Source organism: Clarias gariepinus, chromosome 1 (assembly GCF_024256425.1).
Source record: "Clarias gariepinus isolate MV-2021 ecotype Netherlands chromosome 1, CGAR_prim_01v2, whole genome shotgun sequence".
NCBI classification, from domain to species: Eukaryota; Metazoa; Chordata; class Actinopteri; order Siluriformes; family Clariidae; genus Clarias; species Clarias gariepinus.
The window spans coordinates 48363043-48384230 of record NC_071100.1 but is presented as its reverse complement, the minus strand read 5'-3'; the positions used below and the strand labels follow the sequence as shown (position 1 = coordinate 48384230).

General features: G+C 38.5%; 3 protein-coding genes across 3 annotated transcripts; 2 read left to right on the top strand and 1 right to left on the bottom strand.

Annotated features, from left to right (window-relative positions):
• Positions 1-1676: 1676 nt before the first annotated feature.
• On the top strand, positions 1677-9288 carry LOC128529732 (heterogeneous nuclear ribonucleoprotein C). Its single transcript, XM_053503220.1, has 9 exons — positions 1677-2241; positions 4074-4126; positions 4617-4873; positions 6462-6534; positions 6622-6672; positions 7704-7870; positions 7986-8099; positions 8346-8473; positions 8664-9288. The coding sequence occupies exons 2-9, from the start codon at positions 4122-4124 to the stop codon at positions 8769-8771; spliced, it is 903 nt and encodes a 300-aa protein (XP_053359195.1). The 5' UTR covers positions 1677-2241; positions 4074-4121; the 3' UTR covers positions 8772-9288.
• An 841-nt stretch (positions 9289-10129) lies between these two features.
• Positions 10130-18512, top strand: LOC128531828 (cysteine and glycine-rich protein 1-like). The gene is made up of 6 exons (XM_053505983.1): positions 10130-10271; positions 12813-12922; positions 16765-16933; positions 17036-17165; positions 17958-18051; positions 18339-18512. The coding sequence occupies exons 2-6, from the start codon at positions 12814-12816 to the stop codon at positions 18413-18415; spliced, it is 579 nt and encodes a 192-aa protein (XP_053361958.1). The 5' UTR covers positions 10130-10271; position 12813; the 3' UTR covers positions 18416-18512.
• A 431-nt stretch (positions 18513-18943) lies between these two features.
• On the bottom strand, positions 18944-20617 carry LOC128531820 (complement C1q-like protein 4). Its single transcript, XM_053505969.1, has 4 exons — positions 20325-20617; positions 19881-19943; positions 19670-19804; positions 18944-19492 (listed from the first exon to the last, which is right to left on the bottom strand). Exons 1-4 carry the CDS (start codon positions 20536-20538, stop codon positions 19215-19217), a joined length of 690 nt encoding a protein of 229 aa, XP_053361944.1. The 5' UTR covers positions 20539-20617; the 3' UTR covers positions 18944-19214.
• Positions 20618-21188: the final 571 nt, after the last annotated feature.

Here is a 21188-nt window from a genome sequence, read left to right as displayed (position 1 = left end):
TGACACTTTGGACACAGTTTTGACATGTTCACTTAGGGTGTACTCACTTTCATTGCCGGTTATTTAGACAATAAAGTCTGCATGTTGAGTTATAGTTAAAGGACAGTAAATCTGTACTGTTATACAAGCTGGACATTGACGACTCTAAAGTATATCCAATGTTCACATCTAGTATTGTCCCTTAAAAACATATAATAAAGTGGTTGCTGAAATTTGAGGAGTGTACTATTTAGTTTTTATGAAGAAGGCTTATATATTTTTTTTCTTTTGTGTATGTAGAAGATGTTACAGATCTTTGAGTTCAGCTCATGAAAAATGGGAGCAAAAATAAAAGTGTTGTGTTTATATTTTTGTTGTGTATATGAATGTACAGTACACACACTGCCTGAAGTGAAGAGTTTGTAGAAATAGTTAAAAGATTAAAGCTAAAAAATACACTCAGACTTCTTAAGGAAAATTTATTTCACCAGCGTTCTGTTTGTGTTTCAACTGGAACACCATATTTATTTATTTATTATTAATATTACAAAAATATTAAACTAACATTATTTGTGATTATAACTTTTCGATTTATTTTTAAACACCACCTGTTTAAGTAGTTTTGTTCTACATTAGGGTTTAGCCCGGGGATTTAAACGCGTCTATAATTCGTGCTAATTCCGCTAAACATTAAGAGGAGACTTTTATTTTGAAGTCCAGTCGTCGTTTACTCCTAGTGTTTTTTTCTCTCGCTCGCTTCGCACCGACACATTGCGCCTGTGAACATAAATATCTGCACCCTTGCTAATTTACGCGTTTTATCTTTGAACTTTCGGTGAGTAGTTTTTTTTTTTTTGTTTGTTTTTTTAATCAACGAATTTTTTTTTCTTCTTTTTTTTCGCTTTTTTCCCTTTTTATCCCCTGTGCGTTTTCCCCCAGTCTTTGCTCTGGGGCCTCCTGCAGCTGCTCTTTGTTTCTCTTTTAAAGCGTTTGTGCATTATTTTTAACATGATCATTATTAATAGTAATAGTCATGATGACTTCTGGTTCTTGTAGATTCTGTGGCATTTTAACGAGCAATTGCTATTTATTTTGCTCTGCATGTTAGATTTTTGTTTGTTTGTTTGTTAGTTTTTTAATATATATGTGCATAAATCCAAATTTGTGTTTTTTGATGACCTGCAGAGGAAAAGCAATATTTTTTTCTCCCAAATATTTTTTTGCAAATATAGCCTGGATAACATTCAAAACCCCGTTGTTAAGGGGAACATTTAATGCCCTCTTTTTATTCCCAGAGGATTTGTCCATAAATAATGCCCCCTATTATATAGGACTCTGTATACATCTTACACAACTTGGCTGGACCCAAGATTACTCCCATTGACTATATATTTTGTTTTTTTTAAGCATGAAAATGTTTTGACACATTTTTGCTCCCCTTTGCTAGTGTAGTAGGTGGCTAAATAAAAAATAACACCTTATTCTCATATATATATATATATATATATATATATATATATATATATATATATATCACTTGTAAGTTTTATATAGTGCATATATATATAGTGTGTGTGTGTGTATCTATATATGTGGCTTAGTGGTTAGCACTGTCACCTCGCATCTCCAGGTTCGATTCCCACCTTGGAGTCTGTGTACGAATGGAGTGTGCATGTTCTCCCCGTGCTTGATTGGCTTCCTCTGGGTACTCCGGTTTCATCCCACAGTCCAAAGACATGCAACTTAGGCCAATTGGCATTCCCAAAATGCTCATAGTGAATAAGTGTGTATGCATGAGTGCCCTGCGATAGATTGGCACCTTGTCCAGGGTGTACCCTACCTCGTGCCCTAAGTCTCCTGGGATAGGCTCCAGGGCCCCCCACCCCGTGTATACAGGAATAAGCAGTATAGATGATGAGTGATATGTATGTACACACACAGAGGCCCAAAGCTGTAGACAAACTTCAACAGTTTTCCCAGACTTGAATTGAAATATGGCAGCAATGTGTATGTTTCCTCTAAAGATGTCAGTAGTCTCACCAGGTGGCTCAGGAGCCTAAGTCTAGGCACTAAGGTTGTTGATCTGAGGATCCGGTTTCCACTCCCTACTCTCCAGCCACTGCATGCGGTGCCAGTCTCAAGCCTGGTTGGAAAATGGGAGGGTTGAGTCAGGAATGGCATCTGGTATAAAACTCGTGCCATGTTGTGTGCGGATTGGATGGTTTGCTGTGGCGACCCCTGGTCGGGAGCAGCCGAAAGGAAGTCAGTAGTCATGTGACCAATTTTTATTATTTGTTTGTGGCCCCCTTTTATATATACACACAATTCCCTATACAGTGCCTGACATGAGTATCCATCCTACTTCCAATATAATGCACTATATTGTACACGCACGTTTGTTTGTTTGAATCTACAATTAGACCTTACTTTTTTTATATTGCCCTATGTACAGTATGAGGTGTACAATGTGCACTTAATCCAAAATGTCATCCTGCTTCCTGTATAGTTCACTACACACAAGTGCCAAATTGACACCCTAATCCATACACAGTAAATCCTGGACGAATCCAAAATGCCTCCTACTTTCTGTATAGGGCACTAGATTTGCTTTGGACATACTTTAAAGTATACTACATGGCTTGTGCACCAATCCTTTACAGTTACACTACAATGCTAAACCCATAATAGCCCCCTGTAGCACACAAAGTATGGCTTGAACATCCTTCCTGGTGCACTACACGGGAGAATCCAGAATTCCCTGCTCCCAGTGTAGTGCACATAATATTGTCTGTGCAACCTACAGTATATAGTCCCCTTATTTATTTTCTCACACAACATAAAATGCATCCCTACGCCAAACAAAGTCTGATATACATGGCTTTGCATGCTTTATAGTCCCTGACAGTACGTGACTAACCCCAAACTATGACCAGGTCTTAAGGCCTTGGACTAGTGATCCGAAGGTACCAGGTTCAAACCCCAGCACCACCAAGGCCCTTACCCCTCAACTGCTTAGATGTATAATAAGATAAATTGTAAGTCGCTGTGGATAATGATGTCGGCTAAATGCCTGTATAGTGTGTAATGTACACCTCGTATAATCTACTGTGTACCAGTTTCCAAAGTGGCCCCCTGTTCTCAATGTACTGCACTTGTTTTAGTGCAATATGGCATTTTGCTCACTATATAGGGCACTAATTGGCTAAATCTATATTTTCTTTGAAATTATATACCTTACGTCGCACGATATTGTTGTATCCAAAATGGCCCTTTCACTCTTACATAGTGAAATATATGGCTTTATCCCAATGTCCTCTTAGTCCTTACAGAGGGCATTATGAATGGCTTATAATAATGCACTTCACACTTTTTTGAGTGTACTACATTTCCAAATTTATAATATGGCCCTGTTTTCCATATATGGTGCACTATAATAAAAAAAATAATAGCAATAATAATGCATTTCTTTGTGCAGTACACAGCTGAAGCTACTTCATAGCCCTCACAAGCTAGCTCTCCCAATGTACTGAGTAGCGCTTATTAGCTAAGGTGATGATGCTAATATACAATTAATTAGTGTTAATTAATTACACAGTGATTGTTTCACTTATGTCAATTGTTGAACTAATGTGTAAACAATGTAAACACTAGAGTTGGTCATAATTGTCAACGGTCTAAGAATGAATAAACTAGCATGAAAGATACCTGATTAGCTAATGCTAAATAGCTAGCTGACTGACTGATTGAATGAATGTCCCCCTCCCCACAACATTGTTTATGTTCTGTCACTAAATATTATATTTTGTTAGACTACATGTGCTGCACTTAATGAAGTCAAACATATATATATATATATATATATATATATATTTTTTTTTTATGTGAAATAAAATTACAATAAAAAGGCACACAACATCCATCCTTTCATAGTGAACTGATTTATTTCTTTTAAGTATCTTTAGGTCTTTTAAACACCTTTCTGACTGCACAAACTGACTGTTTGCTAACTCACAGATTGATCACCTGTTGTTAATTCATTAGCTAGCTAATTGACTGTGTGTGGATAATTAACCGCTTAGCTTTTCTCACTTCAGTGTTAATCTTGTGGGACGACTGCAGACCGAGTGGCCTACACACGCACCATGGAGTGAGTGAAAACCTTCAAAAAAAAAAAGAATTGTTATATATAAAATGTTTTATGTTTCAGACTTTTTTTTGGATAAAAATATTCATATGTTTGTGGTCTTGTAGCAGCAAAAAAAAAAAAAAGCATAGAGTTTTATTTGTTAAAGAAATTTATTGAATGTTTTTCTGTTTAATGTATATAAGATATTATTGATCACTGCAAAACTTATAACTATGACACTGGAGACTCCTTCCAATATAATTTACAGTCATATAAAATGTACAAGATCATGTGAATATTACTATGGAAACAGTAGAATGTTAAAAATGGCATATGCTGAGATTTGCAGCCTTGATTCCGTTATAGAAAATGAATCAACACAATTGAACAGTGATACACATTATAATGATTAGATTTATGTCAGTAAAATGTTGAGTGTGATTAGCCAATATGTGTTGACTTTCTTTCTGTATGAATAATAGAGGTTGGTTTTTGTCATGTGCTACCCCAGCCGTTCCCCAAGCGCGATGGCCAGCAACGTGACCAATAAGACGGACCCACGTTCGCTGAACTCGCGCGTCTTCATTGGGAACCTGAACACTATGCTGGTGACAAAAGCCGACGTGGAGGCCATCTTCAGCAAGTACGGCATGATCGTAGGCTGCTCCGTTCACAAAGGTTTTGCTTTCGTCCAGTTCGCGAACGAGAGGAACGCTCGGGCCGCTGTGTCCGGTGAAGACGGACGCATGATCGTCGGACAAGTCCTGGGTGAGAACGAGAACATGCTCTCTGTTTTTGGTTTACTCTCGCATTGAGGATTGATCGTTCAGTCATGAAATGTGAAAAGTATTTTTTGTACCGTATGACAAGATCAGCAGCGTCAGAACACGATTTTACTCCCGCAGAGTAAGCGTTAAAGTCCAGGCACGTGTTTCACATGTCATGACCCATGAAATGTGAAACGCTCAAACCCTAAGCTTTAAAAGCTTAACCAAACCATCCCATCAAATGTTTGACAAAATCATGTACTTTTCCTTTAAATAACTTTTTTTCCCCCCTTCCCCAGAAAGGCTACTTTGTACAAGCTAACATTTAGTAAATGGACAAAAATAGGGTGGTGTTGCAGAAAGTGTAACCTTTACTTGATTTGTAGGCTTGCATCAGAGCGCGAAATTACGCTTCAAACACTTAATTCGCTTATTTTTTGTTTATGCAGATTTTGACGCATTAGGCAGCTAAATTTAAGGACGTGACTGAATTAATTCCTTAACTTCAATAAATTCCCTACACTTGTAATTTTGTACAAATACTTGTCTATGCCTGTAATTTTTTTAACAAATTTACACTGCCTGGCCAGAAACAGATAATTCAATGAAAGATTTCAACTGGAAATCTGGAAGAAAAACGCCATAGCTGTGATAACCTGGTCATTCAGTACATTCAGATGGTCAACTGACTTCATTTTTTTGCCACATAACATTGCTGAGTCTAGAAGTGAGCAACTGAAGCAACCCCAGATCATAACACTGTCTCCAGAGACTTGTACAGTGGACACTATGCATCGCTTCATGAGCGTCCCTTCTTACCCTGACACTCTGGAATAGGCTCAATCTGGACTCGTTAGAGCACATGACATTTTCATTGCTCTAAAGTCCAATCTTAATGATCCCTAGCAAGCTGAAGGCTTTTTTTTTTTCATAAGTCTCAATAACGAGTGGATTTCTTATGGACACACAGCTGTTTAGTCCTAATCCTGAGTTCTCATCACATTTTGTGCATAATAATGCTTTTACTTTTACCATTAATTATCACTCTGTTTTTTTTCCTTTAACCATGGTTTTTCCTTTTTTTTAACCATGCAACTTCAAGTGTTTAAATTATCTCCATTTATGATTTTATATATTTTTTTTCCAACCACATTTCTTTCATAAAGTTGATGATTCAGCACTATCCATCCAGGTTTTGATAATGTGAACTTAATTCAGTTCCAGTCATTTTAAATCTCCCTAATTGTTTTTTTCCTTTGATGCAGCCCAATAATTTGTCTCTTCTAAAATTGACTTTCGTACAGGAAGTGTATCTGTGCTGGTAACTTCTTGTTGAACAAATAGCTTCTTAAAAACAAATGTAACGGTCATCATTGAAAGAAATTCAAAAATTCCTCATGACATAAATGTTTCTGTGTTGGTAACTAATCAAATACGTTTAATACAGAAAAAGCCTTCAGAAATACACAAAGCAAGTGTCTTGTAAAAAATGAACATGTCAACCTCTCATGTATAAATGCACAAATAATCTCAAGCATTAGTCTGATTATTGTTTTAATCTTTAATTGTTGCTTTCTCGTCACTTTAAGACATCAATCTCGCGGGCGAGCCCAAACCTCACCGATCGAAAACCACCAAACGTCCAGCAGAAGATATGTACAGGTGTCGTATCTCTGCTCATCCTTCTTTCTTGGTTTGAAGCTGGTGGTTGTTGTTGGTATCTCACTCGTCTCTTTTTCTGTGCCACAGCAGCTCCACCTTTGAGCTGGACTACGATTTCCAAAGAGATTACTACGACAGGTAGAGCATCATTTGACCCCTTTCTCACTTTGACCTCATAACTGGTAAAATCAATTCCTGCTTCATGATTGCCTGATACTTACATTTTATTTTTTTTTAGAATTAATTTAAGAATATAAGCATACCTTTTTTTTTTAACCATGTTTTTTACATTTGTTTGCATAAGTGCATATAACTTTCATTATACATTAAACTTTGTTTCTTCTTTTTCATCTTCAATTTAAGGTTTTTTTTGTTTAACATGCACTTTTTTATATTTGCTTTAAAACTTGCTGTTTAGTTCTTGTTCTTACCAATTAAAATTTGTGTGTATGTATACATGTTTATATATATATATAATATAAATAGTAACACATACACAAATACTTCTGTTTGTACCCATCTACATTTTGTTTTCTTTTCAGGTTGAATGTATAACAGTTTTTTTTTATCATTTAATCTAACAAAAAAGACTGCAATCTATAACAGTAATATATACATGCAAAAGTCTTATGCACCATATTATCTTTAGTACAAATTTTATTATACATGTTCGTGTCTGCATCATTATTATTCATTATACAAAACCATTCAATTTCAGTTTTCAAATGTAACTTAAAATTGATTAACATTACAGGACAATATTTACATGCCTGTAAAGAAAGCAGCATATTACAAGAAAGACCAGTTTTTAAAAGGAAGCACAAAAAAAACCTAGGTGTAGACCGCTGGGTTTTGCATAAAAATAGACAGGAGCAAGTGTGAGAAAGTTACCAGAAGAACTCATATTCTCCAGCAAGCTCAGTAAACCATAGCAGCTGTTCTGCTTACTGTACTGTACAAACATTTTAGGAACATTGGGGGGGGTCATAAGCAAAGATGCCTTTAAAAACATTTCTACATTAAAGAAAATTCTATAAAGGAATTGCATGGAGTTGCTCAGAATAAAAGCATATTGCATTATTTTAGTTTTTCTCTCACATTTGACTTGATCTATGCAAGCAGCACAGTTTCTTAATGTTTGCATAAATATCTTCATCGTTATTTTTCAGGATGTATGCGTACCCGTCCCGCGTGCCCCCTCCTCCCCCGCCCCTCTCTCGAGCCGTCATCCCTTCCAAGCGAGCGCGGGTCAGTTTGAGCGGAGGAGGAAGCCGACGCACCAAATCCAGCTTCTCCTCTTCCTCCAAAAGCAGCCAGCGCTCTTCGTCGCGAGCCAGTCAGTACAGTACTCACATGTTCCTCCAAAGTTTCAGATCTTTGTAACACTTGTACATTTATACCCTTATCTTCCTTAGTCGTTGTATAAATCAATTTGTTCATCCGCACTACAGTTAAAGCAGACGACATTCAGACCATAAAGAAAGAACTGGCTCAGATCAAACACAAAGTGGATTATCTCCTGGAGAGTTTAGAGCGCATGGAGAAAGATCACAGCAAGAAATCAGGTACTGGTTCCTTTCACCTCTTCATCAGGCAGTTTTACTTAAAACAAAAGGTGGATTTTTTCCCCCTCTCTCCCTTGTATATCTGATTCCACCTAACATGTTAATTTTCATGAATTTGGAGGTCAAGTCGAATTATTAAACCTCATCGAGAGAGCTTTTAGGAAAGTTTTCTCTCTTGTGTTCCTACTTGTAACATGATAGGATTGCTCATTTATTTGCTTTCTTTTATTCTGTCTCTGGCTGCAGAAGGGAAGGTGGTGAAGGCGGAGGTAGGCGAAGTCTCTCAGCAGCACTCGAGCAGTAAGAAGGAGCGCGAACGAGAGGAGCAGGAGATCAATGACTCTGAAGAAGAGGGAGATCTCCTGGAGGACGAGGTCAGAAATCTCTCCCACACACTGTTATAATGAATACGGAGAAAATTCCCCGGTGTTGAAATAACACCCAGCAGTGCTTGTATGAGTCCAGTTGGGCGCAAATAAACTTAATCAACACTGGGGAGTTTACTGTGTAGAGGTAACTCATGGGTCTTTAAAAAACGCAAATGTGCACACTTGTCTGTTTTAGGCAAAGAGTATTGGAGAGAATGAGGAAGAGGATGGAGAAGAAGAGGAAGAGGGAGAACACGAGGAAGGCGAGGATGACGGCGACAGTGTAAACGGCGACGACCCATAGAAACCTGTTTATTTTTTTTGCTTTTGTGTTCCACCCCACCCCCCTCTCTCACACCCACTTCAGTATGCAGAGTGAAGAAACATCAAAGTCTGTACTTATTTAAAAAAAAAAAAAAAAGGAAAAATGGTCAAGACAAAGAATGTAGATGACAACACCACCCCAACCCCCACACACCCACCCACACACACACACTCGCGCGTGTACACATGCTTTTCTTGTGAAGCATTTTTTAAAGTCTGGTCTGTCCCGAATAAACAATCAGTGCTTTGTTGCTGTAACCCTTTTAAAATTATGTTGTTTTAAACACTTTATTCCCCTCAATGTGCCATTTTTCTAAAGTCTGTCATCCCCTATTAGACCCCCACCTGGTGTCATTTTTCTTCAGACTTCCTACAAAATGATTAATATCGACTCCATTATTTTGTTTGTTTTTCATCTCCTGTTTGTCTGTCCTTTTATATCAGTCTTGTTCAAGATAAAATCACTGTATGAGTTTCAATAAAATGGTTAAAATATGGTGTTTGTCTCAGGTTGAATAAACTTTTATGCTGTTGATTTCTGACATTTTGTGATTTGAAGTGTAACAGTGTTGAGTTTGTTGAATAGATTTTTTTCAAGCTAAAAGGCAGATCAGAGTGCCGAAGTGGATTCCACATTAAGACTGGTTGTGGTCATGCTCTTCAGTGAGATCTTTAAGTTCACTAAACAAGTAATGAGTAATCTGAGTCCAGATTATAGTACCTACAACATGTATGCCTAGAACTCTATGGGTTGTTCAAGTCAAACCATGATTTGTGATTACGTTTCTGGTGAATGGGTGAAAACTGATTGACATTTACAGAATCTGGCTGTGGTGATTTGACAGCGCACACTTGTGGAAGATGCGCATCTGTCTGAGGAACTGTACACGCAATCATTCACTGGCACATGACAGGAATTCAGCTGGGAGTTGGTGCCACAGTCCTGACCTCGCTCCAAACCATTTCCCTGAGGAGTTCCTGGGAGTCCAGCGTTACAGACGTTAATCAGACAGGCAGTGTGATTTTGGCTCGAGTGTACCAAGACCTTCATGGTGTCCAAGCACAAGTGAAATGCTGGGATAAGCGCTTTAGTGTAGCCGGGGATTATATAGAGAAATTAAGGGGGTTTTTTACTCTCGAAATCCTGCCCAATCAAATGTCCCGATTTGACTTGAACGCCCCTCAGATAAATAGTACATCTAGAACAGATTAACCAGTTTTACCTTCATATGAATCACCAAGTCTGGGAATTCCATCAGGGGGCAGTATTTCTGTAGTCTCTCACCCTAAAAAAAAAAAAAACCTGGTGACTTCACTTCTGAGGTTTTTTTTTTTTTTTTGCCACAAAACTCTGAGTAGAAGGAAGTGAGCTCCAACAGGCTGAGTTTCAGAGTAGCCGATCCCCTGGCTCTTGCTTGTTCTCCCACACGTTTCACACTCCTGCTTTCCTCTCCCAGCCGGATCTTTTCAAGCACTACAGGTATGCTTTAATTTCTGGTCTTCTCTTATTACCTGGCAGGAATTTGCTTTGTGCTGCCTATGATGCTGCAGAGCCAGTCAGAACACACCCATGAAACTTGGAGTTGTCTTTTAAGAACTTTTTTATTTTTAAAGTTCCCAGAGCACATGGGTTCAGTGCTTTACAAGTTAGTTAAAAATGTTAAGTTTGCGTGTGTACTCAAGACCCTTTACCCTTTTTTGACTCTGTGTTGTGTAACAGCCTGTGACGTGTGACTTGTCCTGTCTCGCCTGCAACACTTGTGATGGTATCACAGGAAGAATTTTCCAGAACCATGAATTCTTGTGCACTGGGGCGTAGTTCAGTGGCTAACACTTGTGCAGAGTCTTTGGGCCTGAACCTATGATATGCTTTTTCTGCTCAAACACATCGCTGTTTACTCAGGGAGAGGCTATTTATAAAGCTCATTATAGCTTACCAAAGCAGTGTAAGCAACAAAACGACAAAGAAAAGTGGTTTAAAAGCTTTAAATCATCATTGGTACTGGCACCAACTTCAGACACCATGAAGCTGTAATGGAAGTGGAACAATTTCAATCAACCTGGTTAAAGTCAAAGCACTTTTGATTTTAATCTTAAGGAGTCTCCAGTATCAAAAAGAGGTAAAACTGTGAACCTTAAGCTCTTCAACATCTTCAGGACACCGGAGTTTACATGTTTTATACAGGAGGTTCTAGTAAAATGAAAACGCTGTTGTTTACAACCTTTTGTCACAATCTTTAGAGATTAGCTGTGTTAAGATCTTCGCTTCATGTCAAGGTAGAAGAACCACAATTGAATGTAAACCCTGTTAAATAAATAGATATGAAAGATTTTAAATAGATTTTTGTGCCATTAGCAGGGATGATGCTAACCTACGCGTTGTATATTTAATCATTCTGTGGTTAAAAAAGAAAACAAATTGTTAATCTTTAGACAGCCAAAGTTAAATTATGATTTTTGTAGACTTTGTGCCAAGAACGGGACAGTTTTCTGGTTTTCAAGTGATACCGAAGCTACAGGCTAAATGCTACTCTAGGTTCAGAATCACTATCAGAATCATTATACAAATAATTATACAAAAGACCAATTTTGTTCTTTCTCACTTCTGGATTTAGCTGATTAAGTCAATTTGAGGAAAGGGGTGTATTTATTTTTGCCCACTAGGCCAACATTTCATTTCATGACAAAAAAAAGTGGCTTAATTACCTTTTTTCTTTTTGCAAATCTATTTTACAATAAGAAAACGTTGGGGTTAGTGGTTGATGGTATGAATACTGTATGTACTGTACAGAACCAAATATTCAAATTTGTATTAATGACTCAAACTCTCTGTTTCTACACAAGCCAGCCCATAAAATAAAATAATATTAATCTACGAGCTTATCAACACTTGTGCTAGTTAGCACACCAGCGCATGGAAAATAATGTCCGTCGAGACCCATGATTACCTCACAGAGCTAATCTGAAGGATGTGCTTAGCATTATATATACGGTGTGTATAGAGAGAGAGAGAGAGAGAAGTGAAAATGTCACATTCTCATATGAGAACATTCAGGCATGTTACAGTGGGATATTTGCTAAATGTTTGCTGAACTACGTTATCTTTTCATTGTGCTGGCTTGGTTGTTTCAGATTTGTCCTGAAAAATGACTTCCTCGAAAGCCCAGTACACAGAAAGTGTGTATATTTTTTTTCCACATAACTCATCAATCAAAATTAAATTGGACTGTAAACTTGCATAATTAAGGGTGTCTCTGATTTGAGTGACATCTGTAATATACAGTAGCTGCTAAACTGCTATCTGTCTGCTAAGCAACACTTGTTAGCTAACCGGCTAACTGCAATCTCTGTAGTACAAGAAATGTAGGAGTTCAATCAAACGCAAAGTAAAACATTAGCCACATTAGCATTTTTTGCCATGCTAAAGCTAACCTAGCTAGTTTGTATTAACTGAAATAAATAGGCGTCTTCCATTCAACAGCCAGGCTCTGTTCTCTTCACCCATTTCTCCATGTACTTTATGGACTAACTGGAGATTTAGGCTGCCAAGATGGCAACGACCAGAGCTCCCACAGTCGAGCTTTAAAACACACTCTTCAGAAAACCTACAGGGCATTCCACAGAGGGTTTGTCTGGGTTTTTTACAGTCTAGTTTAACACTCAATATGCTAGCTAACTAGCTTTTATTGTTTAGCTAGCATGCTCCTAAGGCTTAGCTCGCTTTAGACAGAGGAAATCAAAACTATTTAGATTAAAATGATAAACTAATATAGTTCAGATCTGTTTGTCACATGATTATGACAGAGGAAATAATTGTGTGTGTATTTTTTCCTTTTTGAGTCATGAGAGTTAAAAACTGTACTGAAAAACGAAGAAGCTTTCTCAAGAAATGGGAAGTTCTACTCGCTGCACTTCGGGCTAGGGGGGTTTAATCCATAGTTTATATAAATATCCTTTGGAGGAAGTTTTTGGTCTCAGTTAAAACCCAGATAACGTATCTTTGTTTGTGTGTGTGTTGTAGGATGCCTCTTGGGGGTGGAAACAAATGTGGCTGCTGCCAGAAGACTGTCTACTTCGCGGAAGAAGTTCAGTGCAATGGACGGAGTTTTCATAAATCATGCTTCCTGTGTAGTGAGTTCACTTTTATTTTTACCTGGTGTTGAAGTTGCGTCATTTCCCATAACAGCAGCTCTGACATTAGTGCAGGCTTGTATTTATTTGCGGTGACACGATGGCTTGGTGGTTAGCACTGTGGCCTTGCACCCCCAGGTTCTCAGCTTCATTTATGCCTCAGGTCTGTGTGTATTGAGTTTGCATGTTCTCCCTGTGTTTGGTGGGTATCCTCCAGGTACTCCAGTTTCCAGTGCCCATTGTGTGTGAATGACAATGACACCATGACCCCTTATGTAACTGCCACAGAATCATTGGCTATATCTCCAGTGTGGGGAGTATCTGTCGCCTGACATGCCAGGTGGCACATGGACCGACCAAAATACCAAAAATATTAATGTGCTCCTTCTGACCTATGGCAGGTCATGAACAAAGTCTAATGCTAACCATGACCAGGTAAAAAAAAATGTAACAATAAATTTTGTGGAATCATTGTTATGGTGTTTATTTAGCATTTAGGGAAGGAGTCTCTAGTGTCAGCGCTTTGTAGCGGTTTTCTGCTATGGTAAAGTCCTTGTGATGGCATTGTAAGGTTTTGACTTATTAACCTTACAAGTGAGACAAAAAGTGAAGTTGTGAACTGTTCTTATGCAATTGCTACTGTATGATGTAAATGATAAGAGGAACTTACTTCTTTTGTTCCACACCATTAAATGTAACTTGTATATATACTGTACATAGGCATGTGTTACTTTAAAATAAAGCAAGAAAATATTGTTAGCAAATTGTTGTGGTATAAGAGTCATAAAACACATTAGGATGTGCTTCAGGGTGATAACAGTAACTCTGCCTCATCGCTTCACCCTGTTGCTGATTATTTTTCGATACATTTTCCATACAGTGGTGTACAGTAACACTGTGGCCTTGCAGCTCCAGGGTTGTGTCCTCCTTCAGGTCTGTGTGCGTGGAGTTTGCATGTTTTCCCTGTGCTTGGTGGTTTTTTGCCGGGTGTTTCCTTCCGCAGTCCAAAGACATGCTAATTAGGCTAATTGCTGTTTAAAATTTCCCGTAATGTGTTTGTGTGTATGTGTGTGCCCTGCAGTGGATTGGCTCGGGTGTACCCCGCCTTGTGCCCCTGGGATAGGGCTTCCTGTGACCCTGTACAGTACAGTATTGAAAACGAGCAAATGAGAGAGTATTGTTTTACACTTTTCAGTCCACACAGTGCAGTGCAGCCTAATCTTCCTGCACCTCCTGATGTTCCTGTCTGTCAGGCAACAGATCCTCCACATAACGAGCAGCACGAAAGGAATGTTTTGGAGTTTCTTATCCATTCTCTGCAGACATCTGCTGTGACGTTCTCATATGCTGCACCAATGGCAGCCGGGGATTTTAGACAACTGGGTATCTTTAGACAACATTTTAGATGGTAAGAAGTTTGTACAGGGTGTTTGGAGTTGAATTTCAATGAACCAATGTGGCCTGAGTTGCTGAGTTGATCTTATCAAACTCTAGCAAGCCACAACAAACTGCCTTGTGGAATTAGCTTATGCCAGACAGCATCATGACATGATGCTACAAGAAATGTGTGTGAAAGTTGCGGGGACTTTTAATGGTTTCTCGTAAACCTGCTCTTACAGTATATTTATCTCATAAAATGTGAGGATTTCAGGATGTGCTTGGAATGCAGGAAGTTCTTCTGTCCTCCTTATATGGAAGTGGATGTTGAGCCATCATGACGCAATTTAGCAGAACTGTGAACAACAAGGGTGAACCACGTGGCAAAAACCTATTATAATACTAAGAGTTGACAAAGTGTGCAATTTCACATTGCCTTTCCATGCTAAGGTTTTGTAACTTCTCAAATAACTTGAGTACAACTAACAAACTAGCATAAGTACTAAAGAAGTGGACCTGCAACAAAAAATACAACCAGAATCTGTTAAAAATTGTTTGCTGGAATACAAAGACAAACACACATTTTAAGTGACAATTAATGGAGTGGGGCAGCCCCTGACGAAAACACAGACCAACAGCCTGCTAGGAGTTATGCTAGTTTATTACTTTATTTATTGTAGTGATAAACTAACATCACTGCTAGCAGGTTTAAAAAAAAGAGAGCAATTAATTGTGTAGTAGTGTAAGAGCTGGAGTAGCTAGCCTACAATAGCCAACAATAAATACACATAAATCTGGTTAAGTTGCCTACCCTAAGTAATGCTAACATTCTAACTAAATGCTAGACTAGCAGATCTACAATTAAGACACCTAACAAATTTGGTCCCAGAGTAGTGCAGCGGTACCAAGATTGCGTGTTTGATTTCCGGGTGATGCTGTACTCTTTCGCAGCCGGGAGCCTAGATAGAGCTGACTGGCCAAGCTCGCTGAGATGGAGGGCACTCCAGCGCTCTCACATTAACCACGGCCAATCTAAGCCAATCACGGGCATCTGTGAGCTCATGCAAGTAGAAGGAGCTGGATAGCACTGTCCTCTAAGTGTGTAACACTGCTCCCAACTGTACATGTGTGAAAAGTTCAAAAATATGCGGTTTGCTGGCGTCACATAGCTTGGAGAAAACATGTGATAGTCTTTGGCCCTACCTGACTGATACCTTAATTAGTAGTACTGTAGATTAGTTAGTGGCCTTGATTGGGGAGTAATGACGAATGGGAATTGTCTACTAAATTAGGGAAAAACATACCTTAAAATTAGTTAAAAAATATTTTTTGTATCATCCGGGGATCGCTGGTTTCGAACCCCGGGTGATGCTGTTTTCCTCTCACAGCCGGAGGTCTAGAGAGAGCTGATTGGCCGAGCTCTCTCAGGGGGGAGGGATGAGAGGTACTCTTGGGGGAGAAAATTGTAAAAAATCCCCCCCCCCCCCCCCCCCAAAAAAAAAAAAAATTTTTTTAATTGTATTTTGTAACTGCTAGCTTAACAAGACACTAATAAAATGGACTAACTGATGAAGTATCTGTTCTCCTGTACACATGCTGACTAATTTGCTAAAATTATCAGAGTAGCAGGCATACAACAAAGACACTAACAAATTGGTTTGCAAAACTAACTGCTGGAGATGCTAGCCTGCCATGCTTAGCCAAACCCTAACAAGTGACTAGCATATATGCTAAGAGCAGTGATCTGGAATTAAAAAAATACATGGAACATCCTAGTTAATGAAGTTGCTAGAAAACACTACTACAAAAACACTAATAAATGGGTTTGATACAGTAACTGTTTTAGGAGCTGGCATAGCATGTAGACTGTAACAAGTAGGTAGATACCACAAGTGCTAGGGTAACTAGCTAATTATAAAACACTAGCAAATGGGTTGGGTTTCACATACCAATTCCTCCGTTAAAATGCTCACAGCTACATTGCTCTGCTGTATAAAGTTGTAGCATTTATTGAAAAAAAAAAGCAGTTTAATACTAACTCACTTTCACTCACATCTTCTATATCTCTTTATCCTGTACTCAGGGTCGCGGGGGCCTGGAGCCTATCCCAGGAGGCTTAGGGCATGAGGCGGGGTACAATCCATCACATGGCACACACACATACACTCACTCATACACACACTACGAGCAATTACGGAACGCCAATTAGCCTAACCAGCATGTCTTTGGACTGTGGGAAGAAACGGGAGTACCCGGAGGAAACCCACCAAGCACGGGGGGACCTGAAAACTTCATACACACAGAGACGTAAATCGAGCCTGGCTGGGAATCGAATACAGACCCTGGAGGTGCTAGGCGTTACTGTCAATCACTACACCACCGTGCGCCAGTTTTAATACTGAATTTTTTTTGAATACATTTTTTGCTTTAAATAATTTCACTAAATTTGCCTTTCTTGGTGGCAGTGGTGTGCCGGAAGAACCTAGATAGCACTACTGTGGCCACCCATGAAAACGAAGTCTACTGCAAGTCCTGCTACGGCAAGAAATATGGGCCGAAAGGCTACGGCTACGGTGCGGGTGCCGGGACACTGAGCATGGACAAAGGAGAGTCTCTGGGAATCAAGCATGAAACGTGAGCTGTGAAACGTGAGATTTAAAGATCAAACAAAATACATAAGCTTCAAACTTATTACCATTGCTTGACTATGTTTGAATTTGTCTTTGATCTTAACAGTGATCGACCGCACCAGCCCACCAACAACCAGAACACATCCAAGTTTGCCCAGAAGTTTGGGGGCTCCGATGTGTGTCCCCGCTGCGGCAAAGCCGTCTACGCAGCCGAGAAGACCATCGGGGCAGGAGCGGTGAGTGGAAAATGAAAGCTATTTTTGCCTCAGTCTAGCCGGCATTATGATCAACACAGATATCAAAGCAATGAGGATATCTAGTTTGCGCACGTGCACTTTTGATGGTTGGATGCACTGGGATGGTTTTCTGTTTATTTAAAAAAAATGCCAATCTGTCTTGTCTCAGCTAGTCAGCTAATTAGGTTTCGTAGTTAGGTAGTTAATTTTGTAAATTGATGTCGTTAATTTATGTTGTACAGTATGTAGCACCTTGGTCCTGGAAGAACGTTGTTTAATTTCACTGTACTAAACTGTATGAGGTTAAAATGACAATAAAAGCCTCCTCGACTACTTGACTTGATCAAAGGTGAAAAAAAAAATAAAATTATAAATACAAATACAGCAATAAAATAGGGTATTAATTACAGCTAGCCAGTTATATTTGGGGTTGTTTTTGTTAAGGAACTACGCTGTAGAAAGCTAGCTAATAATTACAAATATTTCAGACCCAGTTTGCTTGTCAAATGTTGTAGAAGCGGATGGTAAGCCTATTGGAGTGGGTGTAGACAGTTTCAGTAAGTGGGTGTGACCTCTGTGCCCATCAGTCTCTGTGAAGTAGACACGGCCTGTGCGCCTGCCATTCTCAATGAAGATGAAAACACTGCGCCATCTAGTGGTGGAAAACTGTGATATTGACAGATTTTTATGAATTTATTTAAAATGAGTTAGTGTGCTCACACAAGATTAGAAATGTTGCTTACATGTTGCGCAGAACATAAATCGCATCTTTACATCCTGCACATTTTCCAGGCTTGGCATAAGAGCTGCTTCCGCTGTGCGAAATGTGGGAAGGGGCTCGAATCCACCACCATGACAGACAAAGACGGAGAGATCTACTGCAAAGGTACAGCGTTGTTTATTAAACCCTTAAATTCTATCTTTGTCTCTTTTATTATAACATTTACTGCATGTCATTAATAAATGCAAAACTAATACAGTATATTACAGTGAATAATAAGGATAATAGTAGTAGTAATACTTTATTAAATAATCTTTATACTGTAGCAGTTCTTAGGCTAAATTGCTTTTTCCATTTGATGTATCTAGCCCCAGACGTATTTCATTTATCTTATCATTGCAAAAATATGGTATATCATGTATACTAAAGACATTTTCTTGTCCCACACACAGCTTGCTATGCTAAAAGCTTCGGGCCGAAAGGGTTCGGGTATGGCCAAGGAGCCGGAGCTCTCGCTCATGCGCAGTAGAACAGCGCGACCAAAACCTTTCTGATCCGTACGCCTTATTTCACTGCACCTGGAGAAAGCTCTCTGCACATATAATACAGTAGTTACAGCAGCTTGATTGTTGTTGTTGTTGTTGTTTTTTTTGTACTTTTGCTTAATGATAACTGCAGTGTTGTTGTTAGAGCATGGTAAAGGAATGTATGTTGCTTGTTAGCTAGCTAAATGTATCAACAATAGTGTTAAAATATAGCTACTAGCATTACTATGAGAGGTGTTCATCATGATGGAATGGAGGAAGAAAAGAAAAACACATACAGATGTTTAACGATATCTTAACCTATTTCATATTTAACATCAACTCAACTGAACACGGCTTTGGGTATTTGTTTGTAAATCATTTTCTATAAAGTCAAAAAAGAGTAAAAACAAATAATAATAATAATAATAATAATAAATCCATGAGCCGCATGCACACATTTATTGCAAATTGATTCCTTTATTTTATACAACATTTATAACGTCTGCTTTTGAAACCATGCTTCCAGGTTGTCATAGGATTTGTATTTTATTACACACATATAGCATAGCATGCAAATACAAACACGTTTATATCCACACTGACTCATTAAAGTCTTTTTCTAATTAAATGAACGGCAGTGAATTTAAATCTTTGTCTGTCACTTCATTCACTATCATGTCTGATTAGCTTGAGTGTAATTGGGTCATAAATTTGTAGAAAATCAAGCTCAAATTGGTTTTACGTTTTAACTAATGAAATTCCTGCATGAGGCATCCCAATAACTCTGTTAAAGGCACCGTTTCACAGGGGGGAAAGTAAAAACCCTCCAAAGCTGGTATAGCTCTCTGGATCATCATAAACCCAGGTGTTTTCCCACAGCTTGGTAAACATCTGGTCTCCTTTTTCTAGAGTGAGAATGACCCCGTTGCTGGCGTTGCCGTTAGTGATGGGCTTCCAGGAAAACACCGAGCACTGACGTTCTCCATTTTTAAACAGACTGACGGCCATTTTGATGCCGCCGTGACAGTGAGCGTAGAATCTGAAGTAGTAAACTCCTTTCACTGGTGCGGTGAAGATCCCTGGAAACGTGCAAGAAAGACAGTTTGGTGAAAGATTTGAGATTTAATAAAAGCGAGTGAAAAGCACTAAAGAAACATTTACCTATTTATAGAAGGAATTATTGGGTAAAGACATATACATGACTTATAGCCAACATATTTCATTAATAGATATTCTAATTGTTATCACATATTTACCAGTGTTTGAGTCGTAGCCGTTTCCAGCATTGGTGAAGACTTTTTTGTAGATTAATGGAGACGGAACAGAATTATAGGGGCCGGTGTGTCCCTCCCCAGAAGCTAAAAGTGATGCTGAAAAGGCCACCTTCCTGACTGTAACAACACAAAAATGTGTGTTTAAATAAAGTCTTTAATAAAATTTATAAACTCTTAACATCTTTTTATTTACCTTCGTTTTCGTTCCGTAGACTTTCGACTTTCTCCTGTAGAGTTTGGACCGTCGTCTTCAGAGCTGTTTTAAATCGACACATAGATATACAGTAGAGTTATACTGTACCGTGACTACAGTATGGACATTGTTTGGACTTCACTTGTATATAATGTATATAAATAGCAGTTTTTATTAGAATAAACACATAGTACAATTTTTAAATACACTAATTCATTAGAAAGAAAACTGGGAATATGTGTTTTACATGAAAAGGTTCATCAAACATGAATAAATAAAGAAATAAGCATGCATAAACTACAGGCAATCTGGAAACATCATTTAGTCTACCCTGCATGTCTTTGGACTGTGTGAAGAAACCTGAGTACCTGGAGGCAATCGACCCTGAAACACAGTGAAAACCTCTACACCAGTATATTATTAATATATGTATAATGTATGTACCTTCATTTTCACTTTTCAGATCCTCCAGTTTTGAGGTCAGCTCAGTCACCGAGTTGTTTTGGCTCTGCATCACTTCTTCTGTCGTTTTCATTCTTTCTTCCAGGGCTTTTATTTTTTGAATTTCACTAATTATGTTTACGCTAGGTGCCATGAAATCCTGCGCTTGAACGCAGCAGACACAAAGCAGCAAAACTATCTGAGAGCTAATTGACATGTTGGATTTAAGAGTGTTTAACGCAGCTGTAGCTCCTGTATATCGGCTGTAGGATCGAGGTTAGGACAGGAGTGATCACGGCTTACTTTAATAGCTGACGCTTTACATTTGCTCCTATGAGGAACTTTCGTCCTTTTGAACTTTTGTACTTTCTAAAAACTAGAGCCAGGGGTGAGTAGGTAGTCTCTTTTATTTGCATTTGACTTTTTCCAGGGTTCAGGGACATTTTTTTATCAGACCCAGTGATTCGACTGTATCTCTATGAAATATGAAAATCTATAGTGTGAAATCCTGGAGAAAATGGTATTATGTGACTCACCTTTTTAGCCACATACAGCCTGTATCTGTAAAAGGCAAACAACTAATGTATCCAGCAAGATATATAAAATTCAGAGCTAAAGTGGGACTCGATTTCCTACAACACATGACTACATGTACAATTCGGTACAATCACCTGCACTTTCATTACAACATTGCTTTTAGTTTCATTATACTTTAATTACAACAATTAGTAGTAAAGAGTCTAAGACTGTTGTTTGTTTGATACTTTTGATTTCTGCTTTTACCACATTGCTCTGTATTCAAATAAATAATACTGCAGATGTCAGGAAATTGCCATTCGTGTTCACTGCAAATAATCCACTTTATAC

Coding starts and splice junctions, on each gene's coding strand:
- LOC128529732 (XM_053503220.1), top strand. Junction 4,874..6,461: donor GATCGTCGGACAAGTCCTGG/GTGAGAACGAGA, acceptor CGTCACTTTAAG/ACATCAATCTCGCGGGCGAG. Junction 6,535..6,621: donor CCAGCAGAAGATATGTACAG/GTGTCGTATCTC, acceptor TCTGTGCCACAG/CAGCTCCACCTTTGAGCTGG.
- LOC128531828 (XM_053505983.1), top strand. CDS start 12,814: ATGCCTCTTGGGGGTGGAAACAAATGTGGCTGCTGCCAGAAGACTGTC. Junction 16,934..17,035: donor CTGGGAATCAAGCATGAAAC/GTGAGCTGTGAA, acceptor TGATCTTAACAG/TGATCGACCGCACCAGCCCA. Junction 17,166..17,957: donor AGACCATCGGGGCAGGAGCG/GTGAGTGGAAAA, acceptor CACATTTTCCAG/GCTTGGCATAAGAGCTGCTT.
- LOC128531820 (XM_053505969.1), bottom strand. CDS start 20,538: ATGTCAATTAGCTCTCAGATAGTTTTGCTGCTTTGTGTCTGCTGCGTT. Junction 19,944..20,324: donor TCTGAAAAGTGAAAATGAAG/GTACATACATTA, acceptor GATTTAAAACAG/CTCTGAAGACGACGGTCCAA. Junction 19,493..19,669: donor CGGCTACGACTCAAACACTG/GTAAATATGTGA, acceptor GCACGTTTCCAG/GGATCTTCACCGCACCAGTG.